Raw genomic sequence first — 21,100 nt, 5'->3', positions numbered from 1 at the left:
ACCCCAGGCAAAAGTGCTCTATGGATGAGCACTAAGGGGTACACTCTTGCACCCTTTAGTGATCTTGCATTTCTGCCTAGGGGAGAGTAAATGAAATGTAGCGTGTTTGAGGCGAAATGTATTACAGGATATGGATAGCATTGCCTCCTGGTATCTAGTAAAAATGCTGCCTGATGCCAATAGGGAAAATGGATATAAATATAGCAAGGTTGGCATTTTATTCCAGAAGAAGTGAGAACCCTAGATATGAATGTCAGCTGTGTGGAGTACGAAGGAAGTTGCTATATCATTTAAAAAGATTATATCGTTATATTTCTCCCAGTCCAGACCTGATTTCATTATATACATACATTTCAGAGATATAAAGGTATAACCGTAAACATTTACATTAATCTCTTTCTTTGTTCATGGGTTTGTCCTCATGAATAAATAAAGCAGTTCTATCTCCTCTTCCCATATGAGCAGTGAAAGAGATGAACGAGGAAAGATTATAAGAATGGCTGTTATTAAACGTATCTTGGTCCCCCAGTGATCTAATTTGTATGAAAAAGGAAATTTGGGGTATGACAAATCCATGGTCATTTTAATTATCTTTAAATATATTAGGACATTCATTTAATTTCCCTAGAGTTATCGCACATGTTCTTGTTCTCACAGCTATGTGAATGAAAGGAAATACATAGTTTTAATAAAATAATCTTCTCATGGAGAAAAAAGATGCGCCTTGAACTGAGACGGCTTAGAAGGACTGCCTAAGTGCATAAATTGACTGTCCCCATGATTTCCACCTGTTCTTGGTGTAAACAATGTCAGATGAATTTGCAAATCTTCTGCACTCATCCATAGATATATGGTAAAGAACATTAAGTAGGCTATTTATATCAAAGTTATCTATGGTCTGTACAGTGATTGTACAGACCATTTTAGAAGTTTGTGACAAAAAAGTACCCCAACCTGTGATCATGAGGAGGCCCGGACTGGCAATCTGTGGGTTCTGGCAAATGCCAAATGGGCTGCTATAAGGTGCCATAGAAAGCCACTATTTAGTGGGCTGGTGGGGGCTGTTTGGGTCTCTTTGTGGGCTGATTAAGCCTCTGTGTAGCTGAAATGCCAGGGCCTATTTTAATTCTCATTGTGGACCTGATCATGAGGGTAGGGGTTGGAATACTCCCCGGGGCAAACTTACTAACCTCCGAAAATTCGCCAGTGACGGCTTTGCTTACATTGCAACACTTCGCCTGGTGTAGATTCACCAGGACAACGCTAATTCACTAAAAGTTGCGTCCAGGGCGCCGAACGCTGATGAAGTTGTGCTAGCATTACTGCGCCAAACAAAGTGAAGTTGCGCTAGCATTGCCTAATTTGCATAAGGCGGGAAGTTAAAGTTGAATGGACATATATGTTGCAGGAAATACATTACACTACACAAGCTCAGGGAACTTTAATAAAATAAAATAGAGTTGTTATATTGCCCTACACATGAGCCCAGTGTATAGTTTATGTGTCATATGTTAGGAAATGTATGGGGGAGCAGGTTACCCCAAAACATTTTTAGGCTCTTTTGCAGAGCTGAAAAAAACACCAGCGTTTTTGGGACTTTTTCCAATTTTTCAACTAAATTTTGAGGAACTCCTATCTACTCTATTGCACTTCGCCAAGTCTCAGGTGGCAAAGGCAAGTCTGGCACAAGAGTTAACGTTCTGTAAAATCTGCATCTTAGTGAATTTGCGTAGTTACGTCCATTCACCAGAGCACAAATTTGCCAGGCGTTAGGAAGCGAAGTACCACTAGAGTCTATCTCTTTCGCTAGCGAAATTACGAAGCAACCATTAGTAAATCGGCGTGACTGTTCTCCCCTAAATGCCTTCCCGCTGGCTGAAATGTAAATCACCGGCGGGATGGGACTCGGAACTCTTCGTTTTCCAAAGTTGCCCGAAGTTGCAACTTTGGAAACGAAGTGTTCCGAGTGCCATCCTGTCGGTGATTTACATACTAGCCGGTGGGTAGGCTTTTAGGGGAGATCAGTCACCCGAAGAAGAGGCGCTGGGTGAATAATCTCCCCCAGTAGCCTCATCTACCACCACCCTAAAGATGGTTTGTGATGTAAATTCCATTGCACTTTATGAATGCAAAAGATTTGTTTTTAAAGGTGGGTGCTGTTCAACAGACACTTTATTCGGTTTTCTTGTAACCAGACAACTTTTATATTTGCAGAATAAAATATACTTATATTGGCTGTCTCCCACTGTTGCCCACATTACTACAGCTATCAGCATACACGTAGGAAGTTGCAGTTCACTGAGAGAGTGCAACAACCTGGGAGAAAAATGGGACAAGCTGTTTTAACTACAATTGTCCAGGTGTTTTTCTAGTTTTGCGAATATGTACTGTACAGTATTAATGAAAATGGTGACAATGTACTGCCTACAACTATATCTTCAACCTAATTGAAGGTATGGAAATGTGTTGCAAGTTACAAACTATTTTGTCAAGGAAAAAAACAATAGTCTAAAAGTGCCTACAGAGCATTTACCATAATAGATATGAGATACAGTAACTGTAACCATAACATATTGTATCTTAGATAGGTGGTTGCAGTAAACAGACATAGTCATTTCAATCCAAGTATAAGCATTATCCCCCTGATCTTTTCTTCTGGGCAATGCAGGGGAGAAAAATGCTTCTTTCTGTTTGGATCTGTTCCTGCCTATTTGTGTTCATAAGTGAAAACAAGGGAGTGGCAACTGGGAGTGTCACATTCTGAAAAAAAAAAGGATTTGTTATGACATATAACATAGAGACTTTGCTGCCTTTGATTTACAGAGTTTACATGGATGTGTGCATTTATAAGGGACAGTTTTAAATGACAGTTAACCTTAATGGTGGCTATAACCAATAGCTACTTTGCAAGACTGTGCAGCCAATATTTTAATGCTACTGTATAAGCAGATCATAGCAATGTGATTGGTTGCATTAGGTTACTGTTAGCACCAGGTCTTGACTGGAAATCTGTGGATTGTGGCAAATGGCAGATGGGCTGCGGTAAGATGCCATAGACAGTCAATATGTAGTGGGCTGGTGGGGGGTTGCTCTGGCCACTTGTTTTGTACTTGAAATGCCAGAGCCTATTTTCAATCTCAGTCCGGGCCTGGTTTGCAGTGGAACTGATATTTGCACCTAGGGTTGCCACCTTTTCTGGCCTTCCTTTATTCTTGCCATTTTTTCCTATTAATAACATTGGCATCAAGCATAATTTTTACTGGCAAGGTGGCAACCCTATTTGCAGCTGAGCTATTAAACAATGGCCTGAAGCTGTTAGAAGATAAAACGGCTCCAATGATGCCAATAGGATTTACTAGTGATAAGTTTCATTTGTGCTCAGGCACAACATACAGTATGGGCAGCGTGAGAAACCAATGGAAGCCCTGGCACTGAAGGAAGGCTGGGGATTCAGTTTGAGGAACAAGACTGTAATGGAGCTCAGGGAAGTCCAATTTGTATCTTATTGAACCACAACTTACCCCCCAGCCTTAGGCAATTGTTAGGACACTAGCAACTGCAGATCAGCAACTATATGTTTATAATAAAAATTTCAATTAAGTACAAATGCGTGCTCCAAGAGGCCCATAAGATGCTGACAACCCAGGAGAATACTCTCTTTGCCATATGCTAATCAGCCTTCTTTACAGGTATAAACTAGAGCACACAGAGAGGCAACCATGAGGTACCTAATGAGTATTGGGGGTACACTATGATGTATTTAGGGACCTATGCCCCTGAACCAGAGCCTGCAACAGTGAGCAATGGACATTTATACTGTAGGGCCCTAGAATGATTTTCCAATGGGTCCAGTTACTTCTCAAGTGCATATGAAGGCCCCAGTGGCGTAACTAGAGTGTGCTGGCTCCCCTGCAATAAAAATCTTCAGAGGGTCCTGGCGCACTCTGATCCCCATCCTCTCGCCCACTTCCTGTCCCGCCCTGCATCCCCCTTAGAGTTGCCACCTTTTCTGGAAAAAAATACCGGCCTTCCTATATATTTATATTTTTTCACTATTAATAACATTGGGATCAACCATCATTTTTACTGGCCAGGTGGCAACCCTAGTCCCCCTTCCTCACCGCAGGTAAGAAAGTGGCTGGGGAGGAGGGGTTTTGTATTAGCTATAGAGGAAGCAAACCCCACAGTCCGGGCCCACCCTGAGAGACTGTGGGGTCTGCTTAGGCCCGGACTGGCAACCTGTGGGTTCTGGCAAATGCCAGAGGGGCTGCTGTAATGTCCCATAGACAGTCACTATTTAGTGGGCTGGTGAAGGACTATTTGGGCTTCTGAATACTTGGAATGCCAGGGCCTATTTTGACTCTCAGTCCAGACCTGTTTCCGCTGTCTGCTTCTTCTATACATACACCACAAAAAGGCCCACTTGCCAATGAGACAGTCCATCGCTGTGAAGCTCTTCCTTGTACACTAATAGTGGAAAACTGTGGAGAAAATCATCACCGGTTGCCACCTGGCCGGTATTTTAGTGGCGTGGCGGGTAAAAATGATGGCTGATCCCAATGTTATTAATAGGGAAAAAAAGATAAATATATAGGAAGGCCGGTATTTTTTTCCAGGAAATGTGGCAATCCTATCACCGGTGATGTTGCCCACAGAAACCAATCAGGGATTACATTTGAACAGTCATCTACAAGCAAGAAAACGAAAGCAAAAGAGCCAATCGGTTGCTATGGCGACATGACCAGTGATGTTTCACACAGGATGATAAATAGGCCAGTGGTTACCAGAGCTAAATGATTCGTGTGGCGCGTCCATGTTGATTCTTTCATGCTCGGGAAGAGTCGCAATGACCTGTAGCTAATTAGAACTAATGACACCCCTGCTGTTTGGCGACTCCATGCAATGTATTCCCTACAATCCACACACCCTGTTCCATTAGAGCGTCAGGCACAGATAATAACTAGTGTGCCACGTATTGAAGGAATGACGTGTGAACTCAGTTACAGTGTTTTTTTTTTGCAGCAAGAGCCCCAGGCCTCTCTCTAGCCTTAGTGTCCTACTATCAGGTGACCGCCACCTTCACACCGCTGCAAATCTGCAGCTCAACAACCCCACACCAACCTGAGCTTTAGCTTTTACAAATAAATGAGCGCCGCCCAGTGGCACAGTGACAGAACAGCGCATGCTCCGTATGTAGCAGGGGTGTAAGGGACGCGCTCATACACACGCACACACTTACAGAGAGGAGGCTACAGACCCACGTGTGCACGACGGGCCCGCCCGCACTGCTGCTTCTGCTGACACCCGAGCGAGCGCAGAGGCAGGAGCCCGAGCAAGAGGGGCAGCATGGCGGGGCTGCTCTACCCGCTCAGGGCCAGCGAGTGCTCCACTGCCACTACAGTCAACATCTTGCTGGGGGTTTTCCACGTCCTATTGCCCTGCTTTCGGCAAGGAGGGGGACAAGGTGAGGAAACAACGCGAGGGAACGAGGAGGAGGAAGAAGAAGAAGCAGCACACAATAGAGATCGAGGATAGGTGCACGCCTCCTCGCTGTCTGGAGAGAGAGGCTTCATCCAGAGGTTCTCCAGCTGCTATTGGACTACAACTCCCATCAGCACCCGCTACAGTCTTGCAATCTTGCTATGCTGGGAGATGTAGTCCAGCAACAGCAACTGGAGAGCAGTCCTTGCCAGGCGAAGCTTGTTCTAAGCTCTGCTGCTGCTTCTCTGCTCAGGGAAGCAAACAAAGGCCTTTAATTGTATATTTCTATCTGGCACTTTGTCTTTTGTCATTGAGGCCATGTCCTCCTGCAAGTCATGTAGCTGTGGCTTCTGCTGGCAAGGCTGTGGCCATATGAACCCTTGGATTGTGACAGTTTTGTCTGCCAGAGAGATTTGTGAGGCACATTCTGTGGTAGCGTCGGCATGGGGTACCACATTTCTTGCCATCTCCCCCTTGGATCTGTTACATTGCTGGGCTTGGTGCTTTGTTTGGCTGCAGCACTGGTCCCTTACTGTTCAGCCCTGTTTCCTCTACGATTTGTGTACAGCTTGGATAAAAGAGAACTGAAGATTTGAGAAGCCCATAGATATTATTTTATTTCATCCATGAACCTTTGGCTTTTAAAGTAGAAACCTTATTGTAGTAGTGTCCAATCCTCGGCAGCATTCATCTCTGAGTGGAGCTTGGAAGTTCTAGCTAAACAACAACAGCCTCACAATAAAAATAAAAAAATACCAGCAAAGTTTAGGGTTGTCATCTGGCTGTACCAATGATCAATACATTCATTTCCATGTATATGAATAGGGAAGAAAGGTACAGATAGTGAGTCTGTATTTTATCTTTCCAGAAAAATTGGCAGCTGTAATGGTGGCCCAGGTTTTGATCCTTTATTTGGCAGTGGTACAACAGCAGCTGCCAGTCACTGTCAAGTTTTTGCACCTAAACACATTGAGTGTATGAGTTTTGGCCTATGTTGATATCTCCTGTCTTCTTGCCGTGCAACACAACTGAAATGCTTTCTTTTGTTTGTGAACCCCTAGTGATTGAACCAGTTCCCAGCATGGTGGAGCTCTGGCAAGCTGAAGAGGCAGAGCTGATGCTTCACTCTCAGGTAAGAGCCAAGGTGTTTGGTCAGCAGCAGAGCTTGCAAGATCTTATTCAATAAACATGCTAATATCCCTAAATTAATTTAACTAGTTGCTATATTATGCACCTTATTACCGTCAGTCTTTAGAGATTGTTTGAAGTACATTTTTCCATGCTTTTAGAGGTGTGATCGAGGCACCCAGTAGCTCTAATATTATTTAATTTTCACTTAGTATAATAGGTGAATAGTGGCTTGGAGTAGGGAGTGTAATACTTTATATCAGGGCTGTCCAATATGCAGACTCTTGGGGGCCGATTCATGAAGCTCGAGTGAAGGATTCGAAGTAAAAAAACTTCGAAGTGTTTTTTGGGCTACTTCGACCATCGAATGGGCTACTTCGACCATCGACTACGAATCGAACGATTCAAACTAAAAATCGTTCGACTATTCGACCATTCGATAGTCGAAGTACTGCCTCTTTAAAAAAAATTCGACCCCCTACTTCGGCAGCTAAAAGCTACCGAAGTCAATGTTAGCCTATGGGGAAGGTCCCCATAGGCTTGCCTAAGTTTTTTTGATCGAAGGATATTCCTTCGATCGTTGTATTAAAATCCTTCGAATCGTTCGATTCGAAGGATTTAATCGTTCGATCGAAGGAATAATCCTTCGATCGCAGCATTTGCGCTAAATCCTTCGACTTCGATATTCGAAGTCGAAGGATTTTAGTTCCTAGTCGAATATCGAGGGTTAATTAACCCTCGATATTCGACCCTTAATACATCTGCCCCTAGCTGTCATAACCATATGAGAGAATGTAGGGTAGTTATAATTATAATATCTATTTTCTAGTAGCAATGATGGCTTTATAAACATTGACAGGCATCCTAGAGTCACAGTGTTTTATTTTGCTATTCATCTGTCTCTATAGTAGTAACTAAAGCTTGCTTTGTGTGATCATGAACTCCCCGCATGAGATATGTCTATGTGACACAGGATATTGTTGCCTATAAACAAACTGGGCATCCTCTCTGCAAACAATAGGCACACTCCCGCTTCTGTACGGACCAGCTACAGAGGGGGCTATTTTAATTAAGATTTGCATAAAACGTAAGTAAATCATTTTGTCGTTTAATTACATGTCATGGTTAATGGCTGTATCTGACATGTAATATTAAAACAATTGTGTTCTGGTCAAGTGGACTTTGAATGGACTCCCACCATTCTTTTCTGTGTAACAACCTGCCCACCATTATTGCAAAATATGAGTGTGATTTGACAGGTGACACCCACTTTGTGTGGACTCAATAAGCCATAACACTGTCGCTATTGTGCATTTGAACCTGGTAAACAATATCTTTGGGCAGCCCCATGTGAAGGATTTCGGCATTTGTATCGCAGAGGCACTGTTTTTAAAGAAAGGTATTTGTGCTAGGGAAGGTGCCTAGATCATCATAAATTCCTTTTATGCCTGGGATGTCAACCTTCCAGCTTTACTTGTTGGGGAATTTAGGGAGTTGTAGTTCACAACGGCTTGAGCTCTTCTTTTATTTGCAAATGCATGCATGAGTTCCACGCTTCCTCTGAGGTAACACACAAAGCAGCATGTTGTTCAGAGCAGACAATGGAAGGAAAGGAACAAATGTGACAAGTGCATCAGACAGCCCCCCCCATACAGGATCGCTAACTTTAGCAGAGATAGCATTGTGCCAGACTGTATGGGTGACAAACCCTGCCTCTGCTCTGCACCCAGCAGCCAACAAGGGAGGAGGGCCTCATGACAGCTGCCCAGCCAAGGCCGCCTGCAGCACCCACACACTGTCAGATGAGATTATGTTAGGGTGGAGGGAGACCTGTTCCAGGCAGACGGCATCACCATGACTTAAATTTTATTTTAAATGATTTTAAGTGGCAGCAAAACTTGATGTTGAGGAGTATATGGCCAATTGTGCTCTATCATGTATTATTGGGTGCCTTGTTTTAATGCAAAGGTGTTCAGCCTTTTGGCCTGTGTTTTTTTTTAAAGAGGATGATGAGTGGTGTCAAGATTAGTTTCCTATTATGAGTAGGGTCAGAACATAAGGCCAACATGTAGAGCCTGTCATGCCAGGCACCATTTCTTGTTGCACCTTTCAGTACAGGTATGGGATCCATTATCCAGAAAGTTCCAAATTACAGGAGGGCTGTCTCCCATAGACTCCATATTATCCAAATAAGCCAATTTCTTTTAAAACTATTTTCTTTTTCTCTATACTAATAAAACAGTACCTTGAACTTGATCCCAACTAAGATATAATTAATCCTTATTGGAAGCAAAACCAGCTTATTGGGTTTATTTGATGTTTAAATGATTTTCTAGTAGGCTTAAGGTAGGAAAATCCAAATTACAGAAAGATCTGTTAGCCAGTGGAACTCACTACCATAAGTTAAAGAATGCCTGGGTGCCAGTTCATTATATGTATATCTTCAAATAATGGCACACCAAGGAATATAACAACCATAACATAAAATGTAAACTAAATCAAGGTTTATTTATACTAAATTAAAGAAACCTTGATTTAGTTTACTTTTTTGTTTCTTATATTCCTTGGTGTGCCGTTACTCAAAGATATGTATATTTCCTTTGTCTCCTTAGTGCAATGGCACATAGGGAGTTTTTCGACCCACAGGGAATCACACTCCTGCAGGTGCCATAACACCCCCAAATTCCCTATTGAATTCAGGTAATTTTCTTGGAGTCACCGTGACAAAACACCCCATTTGCCATTACCCTTTCTGCAAAAGAATGTTAATTGTCTCAGCAGGCTTTGCTGTGTGCTTTCACTCACAAATAAATAAACATATTTTTAGTGTCTGTGTAGGCATTCTCTTTCACATGCCTCTTTTGTATTTCAGTTTTAGTATTCGCTTCCTCTTTCCTTTTTTTAGTCTTCTGGCCAGGTGCTGACCCTGGTGACACATTACAGGGAATCCACGCATAGGCTGCACTGAGTGAGCGTAAAGCCTTTCCATCCATGTGTAATGGTGATCACCTTTGTTTGATGAAATTGCCTGGGAGATGCCATTGTGTGCATGCTCGTACAGCCAGAAAGCGTCGCCCCCCTCCCCCAGACAGTTTGTGTATAGTGAGAGATGTCACACAAAGAAAACAGCACGCTTACTGTTGCCTCGCTGCTACAGGCCCCCAAATCCTTTCTTCAGCCCTTTCACATAGAACAGTTCTTCTTCTTCTTATTATTAAGGTTTACTATGTTGTCTTTTAAATATTTCTAACCATGTCTTGCCACTTGAGCAAGCTTCTGAGACACCTATTGTTACCAACCATATTATTTCTGCACAGTCCTACGAAGAAAAGCAATATATAACAGCAATGCTCCAGTATTTTCATTGTTACATTGGCCTGCCTGTCACAGCCGTGTTCTGTATCCATCGATATTGTTTAATAGTTACTGATTTCTTCCAAACAGCCAGTTAAAGGCTTTGTTTGCCTTTGAGTTACCTCTAAGTATGGTGTAGAGAGTGTGTGAGACAATTTGCTATTGGTTTTCATTCATGATTCTTAGTTTTTGCGTTATTTGACTTTTTATTCAGCAGCTCTTTAATTTGCAGTTTCGGAAGTCCAAATTACCCTAGCAACCATGCATTGACTGGAATATTAATAGAAGAGGGCCTATATAGAAAAATTAATGATTAAAAAAGTAGCAATAACAATACATATGTAGCCTTACAGAGCTTTTGTTTTTATATGGGGAAAACTGGCAAGAGTCAGAAGAAGAGGACCAATTCAGTAGAACCCCCATTTTACGTTTTGCAGGGGACCAGAAAAAAATGGTGTAAAAGCCAGGAAAATGTAAAATTAGGGAAATGTATTATACATAGTATATAGGTAGGACCACAAAACAACAATGTAAAATGAGGAAAAACTTAAAATCAGGGGCTGTAAAATTGACGTTCCACTATTTTAAAAAATATATAAAATAAATAAATAAATAATGAAGACCACTTGAAAAGTTTCTTCAAATTGGTCATTCTATAACATACTAAGTTAACGTAAAGGCGAACTACCCCTTTAAGCCCCTTATCAAAGATCTTCTACCATGGATCCGATTAAACATTACTCTGTAGTTAGTATGTATGTTGTGTTTTTTGCGAAAGCGTTTAGCTGAGAACTTCCTGTAAATGAACGTGCAGCAGCTGCACATGCTAGGTTTTTTTTTTCTCAAATACAGCAAGTGTGTTTCTGATCAAATGTTGAAGTTGGTGAGAACTGCACTGTTTGGGCCAGTGCTGCTAAAAATAGAGAAATCATATATGGTATATATGCTCTATCCGGATGCAATTTTCCCTGGCCCTCTCCATATCCGCACTCTCCGGGATAGCTCCTCCCCTGACCCTCAGGAAGTACCCCTCCCACAAAGTTATTAAATAACATCCAAAGGAACTCACCCGTGTCTTTTTTTTTTTTAGTTCTTCTTCACCCATACCTTTGGAACGGAGTCTGTTTCTTTTTCCCTGGAGGGTAGTATGGGCCTGCGAAATGCGGTCTGGAACAAGAGATTTTTTTGGCTGGAAAGCCTTTTTCCTCGCATGGATGCTTACTTGCGGTAGGGTCCGATCCCTTACCTGTCCTCTCGTCTCTGAGACCTGGTGGCAGTCCGCATAAAGCAGCATCTGCATGGTGATTGGTGCGGTGCTCAAATGCTCCATGTTCGCCCATTCGGCGGCTTACCCGATATGCGGAAATGCTATCGGCAGCCATTGCATACTGGGTCCTACCTCCTGCGCGCGACAGCACAGGAGCAGGATACGTAATTTTTGGGGGAGGGTGGCGGAAGTTAGTTAGCGCAGTAGTTTAAAAGAAGGACAGCAAGTGGCCATTCTTCTGCCCAGGCCTGAGGCTGGAACCGCTTCCTTCTTTGTAAATAAGGTGACTGGAGTGATGCCTGTGGGGGCTAATGTTGTTTAGTCCCAGTTTTATTTTGTTTTGTTGTAGGCATTTTTTCTGGGTTACCAGCCACCACCCTCGCAAGTCTACCCCTCAGGTTGAGGTAAAAAAAAAAAAAAAGAGAGAACCACCCCCTAATGATCTCTTAACTACTTTTATTTCCTTCATTGGCAGTGATGAAATCTGCTAGATCCAAGGCAAAATAAAAGAAGGCAAAATAAAAGAAGGCCTCTTCCCCAGGGCCAAGTGCATCTGCTGAGGATTTGGGATCCTGCCTAGCATGTTCAGAGCCTCCTCTGCCAAATAAAAGGTTGTGCCAGGCGTGTTTGAATGAAGCAGCCGGAAGTTCGACCTTTTCTCAATCCGACGTCATGTCATAGATTAATCAAGCGGTGTCCCAGGAAGTGTCTTCAGTTACTTCAGGCAGAGTAACTTATCGGGGGTATCCTGATTCTGAGGTACTTCAGGAAGAAGCTAGTGATGCGAGTTCCTCCTCAGATGAAGATTCGGGAGATGCCGATTGCCACTTATTTGATTTTGCCATGATTAGTCCATTAATCAAGGCTGTTAGAGATGCTCTGGAACTGGCTGATGAAGAGCAAGCATCATCTTCCTCTGCCTTTCGTTCTGGTCAAACTTTTCCTTTACACCATGATGTTAGAGCTCATTAAGGCTGAATGGGAATTAACATCTATGAGATTGAAAGCCCAAACGAAACTTAACAAGCTTTATCCCTTTAAGCAAGAGGAGGTCAAAGATATCTGCACTGTTCCTTCTGTAGATGCTCCAGTAGTCCATCTGGCAGTCTATGCTGCTTCCTATTGAGGATGTGGCTACACTGAGGGACCCCATGGACAGAAAAGTTGATATGTACCTGAAAAGGTCTTTTTTTTTTCTTAGGGGAAACGGTAAAACCAACGGTGGCAAGTATTTCAGTCACCAAAGCTATGGAGATTTGGCTCGAGAACCTAGAGGGGGCTATAAGGGAAGATCGTGAGAAGTCAGATATTCTGGAAGGTCTTACAGAACTCAGAATGGGAGTTTCTTTTCTTCTTAACACTTCGATTTATGTAACTCGTCTAGCCTCTAGGTCCTTGGCACTCTCGGTTTCTGCCAGAGGGGCTTTGTGGCTGAGATCTTGGGAAGCAGACACTACCTCAAAATCAGCCTTACTTACTTTGCCTTTTTCAGGGACAAATGCTTTTTGGTAAAAAATTGGAGGAGCTGATTTCTAAAGCCTCTGGGGGAAAGAGCCAATTCCTACCACAGAGGAAGCGAAAACAGCCAACGAAAACCTTTTGCAGCAAGTTTCCTTTCAAGTCTAGAACTAATTCGCAGCCTAGACCCTTCAGGGGTAGGAAGGAACTGGTTAGTTTGGATTCTTTCTCTGGAAGTCAGTCAAGTTCCTTTCAGCAGTTTAGTTCCAAGCCCTTTACCCCTTCCTCATCCCGCAAGTCCTTCTGAAGGGAGTGGTCCCAGGGGCCAGAGGTAGTAGGAAGGTTACAGCATTTTCTGGCCACCTGGGAAAGATCCACAGAAGATCAGTGGGTTCTCGGCATTATCAAAAAAGGGTACAGACTGGAGTTCAAGGGTCCTTTGCCTCCTTCAAGGGTCTGTGGAAAAAAGACGAGCCATGCAGTTTTATTTGGATCAAATGATAACCCAAAAGGTCATCTTTCCAGTACCCAGACAGGAACATGGAAAAGGTTTTTATTCCCAGTTTTTCCTGGTTCACAAAACATCGGAGTCGTGGCGCCCAATACTGAATTTATGACTAGTAAATCATTTTCTCAGTGTCAGAAAATTCAGGATGGAATCTCTGGAGTCCATAAGAGCTTAGATTTGTCGAAACAACTGGATGTGTACCCTGGACATTCAGGATGCTTACCATCACATCTTGGTTGCAAGATCACACCAAGTGTTTCTAAGATTTAAGGTGCAGGATCACCATTTTCAGTTTGTTTCTCTTCCGTTTGGGCTATCCACAGCTCCAAGGGTGTCTTCCAAGGTCTTGGTAACACTGGTGGCACATCTGAGATGGCAAGGTATAAGAATATTCCACTACCTGGACGATTTGATTCTTCTGGCTTCATCAAGAGAGCTGGCAATATCCCACAGGGACAGGGTAATCCATTTTCTGCAAGATCATGGATTGTGTCTCAATTCCGAAAAAGGCCAGAGGGAACCGATACAAGAAGTGTCCTTCTTGGGAGCCGAACTGAATTCAAAAAGCAGTCTGATAAGATTGTCCAGCTAGAGGCAGCAGGACATTCTCCGGTTAGTGCATCAGGTTTGCCGGTCATTACAGCCAGCATATTGGCCCGCCTCCTAGGGATGATGGCATCCGCTATTTGCCTAGTGTCGTGGGCACATTGGCACATGAGATTTATTCAGGTTCTTCTGATTCGTCAGGAGGTGTTCTCAATCCATCAGTACAGATTCCAGTCAACCAGAGTCTCAGAGAGGCCCTGTCTTGGTGGATTCAGCCAGGGCGTCTATCAGCAGGGGTTCCTCTGTTTTCAAAAGAATGAGCTATTCTCACTACAGATGCCTCCGGTTCAGGATGGGGGGCTGTGTTCGCTTAAGGATCTTGGCTGCAGCCCTCATCAGAAGAGCCATCAAATGTTCTAGAGTTAAGAGTCATCCTTCAAGCTCTGCAAAATTTCCAGAAGAATCTTAAGGGTCGCAGAGTAAAAATCAGATGCGACAATACTTCAGCAGTCACCTATGTCAGGAGACAGGGAGGGACACAAAGTCTTTTTCTATTGTCGGAAGCGGAGCCATTATTTGCCTGGGCAGAACAGCACGTGGCACAGATGACAGCGGTATATGTTCCATAAACAGGGAAGCAGACTTCCTGAGTTAGAGTATGTTGGATCCTCACGAATGGCAGTTGCATCCCAAGATTTTCAGCCAGTTGAGGAGGATGTGGGGGATACCTTGTATGGACCTGATAGCCTCGCAAAGCAACACCAAATGCAGGAAATTCATTGCAAGAAGGACCGAACCCAAGGCATTAGCAATAGATTCCCTAGTCCAACCATGGCCAACGACTTTATGCTATGTGTCTTTCCTCCTCTTCCTCTGATTCCGAGGGTGCTGCAGAAGTTAGTGGAGGTCAGAGGGGAATTGATATGTATTGCTCCAGCATGGTCAAGGCGTCCGTGGTTCCCGACACTGATCAGACTATCAGTGTGTCCTCCATGGAAGTTGCCATATTCCAGGGAACTACTGATTCAGAGACCATTCATACACCCGGATCCAGCTCCCTTAGCCCTGACGGAGCGGAAGGGTCTAGAGGCTCAAGGTCTTTCAAGCAGAGTAGTTGAGGTGCTAATGAAGTCTAGGAAATCCTCGACGGATTCAAGATATTGTAGCATCTGGAAAGCATTCATCAAAGAAAGAAGCAAAGAGTCTTTACATAATTCTTTTGTCTCAATAGGGGAGATTCTCGACTTCCTTCAGAAGGGATTAGACAAAGGGTTAAGCGTTAGTACCCCCAAAACCCATGTGACAGCCATTTCAACCTTCTCAGGTGTCCGTTGGGCTCTGCATCCGCTAATAATAACATTTTATCAGAGCAGCTATCAGGATCCTTCCTCCTAAGAGACCATCCTGTCCACAGTGGGATCTTCCATCAGTGCTGGAGTTCCTTTCATCTGATCCATTTGAACCAATTCAAGAGTCATCCTTGTGGCATTAACTTTAAAAGCTGTTTTTCTGGTAGCAGTGACTTCAGCTAAAAGGGCTGGGGAGCTGCAAGCCCTAAAAGTACAGAAACTTACCCTATATTTCTTCAGGATAAAGTTATCCTAAAATTTGTCTCTTCATTCAAGCCTAAAGTGGTCACAGATTTCCACATTCGAGACAAACTATCTCTTCCTTCATTTAGAAGAGAGTCAGAGGAAACAGAAGATCATCCTTTACATCTTCTGGACATGTGAAGGACAATTAAGGCATACTGCCAAGTAACCCAAACCTTTAGAAAGGCGGATAGACTTTGTCCTTCCAGGTGGCAAAAGGAAAAGAGAGGCGGCTTCTACTTCTACCATTTCCAGATGGATTAAGATGGTTTTCATGAAGTCATATACTGCAAGAGGTCTGACACTGTTCAAGGAAACGACAGCATAAGCCATATCTTTATAGTGGACTGGGTCTCTCTCTGCTTTTGCTGGAGCTTATGGTTGCAGTACTAACATTAGTCTGGCTGTTTCGCTGTTAATGTTTTGTGGACCTCCAACCTTTGTTATCTTGGGTAGTGCCACAGCCAAGCAAATAATAATTGTGGTGTTCATAGCATGTTGTCCTGTCCTTCCATTCTTGTCTTATTACCACCACACCATTTTATTTTAAGGCAACAGGAAAAAAATTGAGAATCCAGTTTTTGCATATATTTTACACTGTGAAATGGCAGCTTTATACATTGTGAATCAATATTCTTAGCACCATCCCACAGTGGCTGGCTGAGGGTTTTGGGAAAAAAAGTATTCTCCCCAGCAAACGTTTTCCTCCTCAGTTGGCTTCTCGCAATTCAGAGCATAATTTATTTGCAGAAGTGTGTCATCCTACTGGTGCCCTTTTAAAGAAGAACTTAAGCTTAACAAAGGAGTAGGCTACAAATGCTAAAGTGGTTCTGTACCAGCCCAAGGCAGCCACAGCCCTTAAGCACTGAAGATCTGTGTATCCAAAAAGATCCCCAGTAGCTCCTCATCTCCTTTTCTGCTGCTGTCAATGGCCTGAGCTTAGGGACCGACACATATCCATTATATGAGAGACAAATCTAGTTTTCTGCTTGATGATTTGTGACAACCCCTGAGCTTAGTTTCTCAACAGCTGTTCCCATCTCACTGAGCATGTGCATTGCCACTGACATTCCTAATAAATCCAAGTTGGTGACAACTTTGAAGGGCAGGGTCATTACCATAGAAGAGATGCTGAAACTTGCTGGTGCATTAAGCACAGTACAGGTATAGGATCTGTTATCCAAAATGCTTGGTACCTGGCATTTTCTGGATAATGGATCTTTGCGTAATTTGGATCTTCATACCTTGTCTATTAGAAAATAATTTAAACATAAAACAAACCCAATAGACTGGTTTTGCCTCCAGTAAGGACTAATTATACAATTGTACAATCTACTGTTTTATTATTACAGAGAAATGGGAAATCATTTAATTATTTGATTGTTTGGAGTCTATGGGAGAATGCCTTTACGTAATTCGAAACTTTCTGGATAACAGGATTCCAGGTAACAGATCCCATACCTATGGTATTTTGAGCCATATTTGTACAGGAGCACCTGTAGCTCAGTGTATATGCTCCTGGAGGTTGCCATAAATATGCACATTGTAAGTAGAGTAGATTTGTGCAAACTGTTTGTAGTGTTTATGTGTATATGTATTTATCCCCTCTATTGACAGACACTGCTGTGTAAGTTAATGTTTTGTGGTGAGTGGAATTTACTTGCACCGTGTTGTTTGTTAAATGGATAAAATAACTGCAATCTATGAGTGAGTTTCTACAGTTCGGTTTCATATATAGGCTACTTTCCCTTTTCTTTTCACATGTGAGTGTGCTTATGTCTCACTGCGTGCTGTGCTTAGGCGGCATTTAAGGCAACGTTTTATGAGAACCACATGAAGTGGATAACGTAGGTGTATTTCAGTTCATGCCTCTTTCTCTATACCATAGCGTTTATAGCAGCAGCAGTGGGAGCAGTTTTCATGGAATTTTTGCAGGAATTTCCTGGAAACGGAGAAAACAGATGCGTATGTAACGCTTTACAGGCTCTCATGTTAGAAGAAAAACACTCCTTGACAGGCTCCTAGGTACTTAACATGCTGAAGCGACAGAGAAAACATAATTTCTGTTCATGTTAGCAAAGCACGGGTTCAGAAAAGTCGTAAATTTTCACTAATTCAGACACTATGGGAAGGATTGCCAACTTGTCTGGGAATACAATCCAGACCAGTCAAGTTGTGTGTTGAGGCATTTAAAGGAATAAGTAGCTAGAAATATTGTACATTATTTTTTTGACTTCTGTATCAGCTCAAGGCAACTACAGCCCTTTAGCAGCAAAAATCTGTGTCTCCAAAGATGCCCCAGTAGCTCCCCATCTTCTTTTCTGCTGATTCACTCACTGCACATGCTCTGTGCTGCTGTCACTTACTGAGCTTAGGGACCCACTCACAATATACATTACACATAGAATAGAAATGTCACTATATAAGGCTGATTTGTAATTAATACAGAGAATTACTACATGGCAGCACAGAAACTAGTGCAATTAGCATCAGGATTTAATATCGGCCCTGTAACATCAGCTTATATTACAGACCAACCTCATTTTCTGCTTGATAGTTAGTGACGACCCCTAAGCTTAGCTTCTCAACAGCTGCTCAGAGCCCACTGAGCATGTGAGTGTTACAGACACTTTCCAAGATGGTGACCCCCCTGTGACAAGTTTTAAGTTCTGGATTATTGCTTCTATTGAGAAGCTGAAACTTTAGGCAGGTTCAATAAATTCAGTTTATAAAATATTACATTTTTAGCCATATTCATTTTTAGGGTTTAGTTCTTATTTAAAGGCCTACTGAACACTATTCTGTTTATGCATAGGACAAATGCCCTGTATTTCCACACTGAAGATTACAGGTTGTATCAATATGATTACTGGGTAATACTGAACTCACAATAGGGGTTAAATTAGAACAGCACTTGTGCCAGATGCAGCGTACTGTTGTCACTCTGCTGGGCTCTACACAACTCCCTTTTAGATCTCATGTATGTTGGACATTCTGCTGCCGCCAAAATCTGCTAAGTTTCACAGGCTGTAACTTGGCCTTCACCAAAGTGGGCGTGGAATGAGGCCCTCCAGCAGCCGTCCTTCCCTTATTGAAGCCAAAGAATTGCTGGGAGTCCTCCTTTACAACGGCCAGAAAGACTGAAGTTTACGTTCCCTGCTCTGAATACAGTGTAATGAACTGACATGCAGCATTATTAATACACACTTGTTTCTTCTGACTAAGTTGCTTTTATGGAGTCGTCAGAATTCCCAGAAAAATGAGCAACAGTGCCATGCTTCTTTACTCACAGGACAAATTTATGTAGTATTTCTCTGCTGAGGTAGCTGTCCCGAGCAGTATTAAATGCTATAGACTTTTGACTTTTGTTTGAGTTCATAAAAACCATGTGCAATACTTGTATTGTACAGTAAACTGTACAGTAGACTAGGAACACATTCTGTCTTCTCTTTACCTGTTTTCTATTACAGTTTGTTTACATGTTTATTCTCCACTAGATATAAATGGACTGTCTGATGGACAAATGCTTCATAGGTTAGGGCCAGACATTGCAGATATCGGCCTATGGTGAAATGCAGGCAGAGAATTCCCTCCTCTTCTGCTGCTCGATGTGGCTGCACCCAAATACATTACTTGATCTTGGGTGCATAAAGACACCATGGATTTTAGCTCAGAAATGTAACAGTTTGTATTCTGCAGGCCGAAATTTACAACATCTGGCCCTAGTCTGTGCTCCATTGTATGCTTAAAATATAACTTTTCTAAATTTTATGGCCCCATACAACCTTGTGTTTAAAACACTTGACTTTTTCTGTTTGAGCACGTTTTGGAGGTCCAGCCTTTGGCAAGGGGCCCCATAGCTCATAACCAAGTTACAGATGTAAAAATAAGTCATTCAGCCATAGTTTTAAAGTTGTTGTTAACCTTCCAAACATTTTTTCTTGTTCAGTTGTTTTCAGATTGTTCATCAGAAATACTTTTTATTTTTTTTTTATTTTTTTTAGTTGTTTTCCATTTTCTATTTTTTTTTATGTTTTGAAAATGTTTCAGTTGGGCAGCTCAGTGATTCAGATGCAGATTTGGAGCTGTTACAATTTGCTACATTAGTTGATACATTTCTCAGCAGCATCTGTGGAGTATTAGCAACTATTGTATCGATTATAACCGCTGCCTGTAATGAAACTCACAGATTCTGCTCAACATGTGTCAATTAAATCTACCAATTTAGAACAGTTTGTAGTGTCAGTGACTCGCCCCCCCCCCAGAGCTGCTTCAGAGAGACATACCGTATATACTCGTGTATAAGCCGACCCGAGTATAAGCCGAGGTACCTAATTTTACCTACAAAAACTGGGAAACCTTATTGACTCGAGTATAAGCCTAGGGTGCATTCCAGTACACACTGTGTTGTGATATCTGTACATACACACATGAGATGCATGCGAGAGAGAGAGAGAGAGAGAGAGAGAGAGAGAGACAAAAGCACTTGACATTCCATACTCTTATTGGGAGTATATGCTGTTGAACAATGACCAGACAGGGTTTTAAGTCACTAAGAGGACAATGTAAACCTGAAACTCAGCAGCTATTGCAACTACAACTCCCAGAATCCTTTAGTGACTCAGACTGGCAAAGGCTGCTGGGAAATGCAGTTTATAGTTTCTATACCTTCTCATCCCTAGAGCAGTGGTTTCCCCACTTGGGATAATATGCTGAGCTACAGGTTGGATCCTGCCTGTGATTGGATCCTATACAATGCCTCTTTATGCAGGCACCAGTGCTAATAAAAAGCAGAACAACAAATAAAGGTACCGTAATTACGGTACAGAATGCCACCGATCTGCAGGAACAGAACTCAGCCTGGTGAGCAGCTACTCACATGGGCTCCAGTGGCTTGGTCGGCCGCTTGCTGGGGGCATCCACATTCTCTGTCGGCGTGTTGGCGGCTGTCGCGGGTCCGGGTTTGGGGCAGATTTTCGAGGCTGAAAAACTCGGCTTATACACGAGTATATACGGTAGGTGAAAATGAAACTTCAATATTAGAACAAAGGTCACAAATAGAACATAGAAAGTAGTTGAGAAAATTCTTTATTTCTGGCGAATTATCTGATAGAAGTTGAAGAACCCCTTTACAATTAACAAATAAGTTTCCTCCCCAAATCTTGCCCAAATTGACCAGTGAGCTCTCATTAGTTTCTAGGAGAGCAGATAGGCATTCTTCCCAAGTATTAGCCTAATTAGCATTCAGTCTGAGCCCTCCTGCCATTGCTTAAAGCCCCTCCAGGGGTGCCAGATCCACAATTTGGGAACCGCTTCCTTAGAAGGAATTAGTTGTATTACATGATTGAAGTAGGTACATTTTTATTATGCCCTCTTGCTTTAGTCTTTGGGGGGAGGGGGGTGTAAACTATATACATTTAAATTTGATCATGTGCATGTTGGATGCACTGAAGTGTTCATATCTTGGCTGAACATATGCTTTTCCGGAGCCGCAGCACAACCGTGAGAAAGCAAATTTCAATGAGAATTTTCTCTTAAGGGGGCAGTTTAACTCTGAATCCTTAAAGTGATGGGGGGGGGATCTTCACAGATGTGGGAAACATTTAAGACCGAAATCAAATCTTAGTTTAGGCTTGACAGTTTCAAGGACTGTTTCCTGGGATAGATTTGTGTTTTATATTGCTAGGTTTTTAACTTTTAAGTACCAAGTGGTCAGTAAGTGCTTATGGGTTCTGTGAATGTTTAAAAAGGAAATTTATGATGACT

The 21,100-nt window shown here is 42.6% G+C and overlaps 1 protein-coding gene across 2 annotated transcripts in view; it reads left to right on the top strand.

The window, feature by feature from the left end:
• Positions 1–5,208: 5,208 nt before the first annotated feature.
• tmem131l.L (transmembrane 131 like L homeolog) overlaps positions 5,209–21,100 on the top strand; it is a 74,290-nt gene continuing 58,398 nt past the window's right edge. Inside the window, exons 1-2 of one of the 2 annotated variants that reach the window (XM_041589443.1) lie at positions 5,209–5,464; positions 6,543–6,613. In XM_041589443.1, the coding sequence (XP_041445377.1) occupies positions 5,347–5,464; positions 6,543–6,613 (189 nt within the window). In that variant the 5' untranslated portion in view covers positions 5,209–5,346. The remainder of the gene's footprint in view (positions 5,465–6,542; positions 6,614–21,100) is intronic. The other variant, XM_018231343.2, reaches the window with a different exon arrangement.

The sequence above is a fragment of the Xenopus laevis genome, chromosome 1L (assembly GCF_017654675.1).
Source record: "Xenopus laevis strain J_2021 chromosome 1L, Xenopus_laevis_v10.1, whole genome shotgun sequence".
NCBI classification, from domain to species: Eukaryota; Metazoa; Chordata; class Amphibia; order Anura; family Pipidae; genus Xenopus; species Xenopus laevis.
This window is presented reverse-complemented; position numbering and strand designations above follow the sequence as displayed.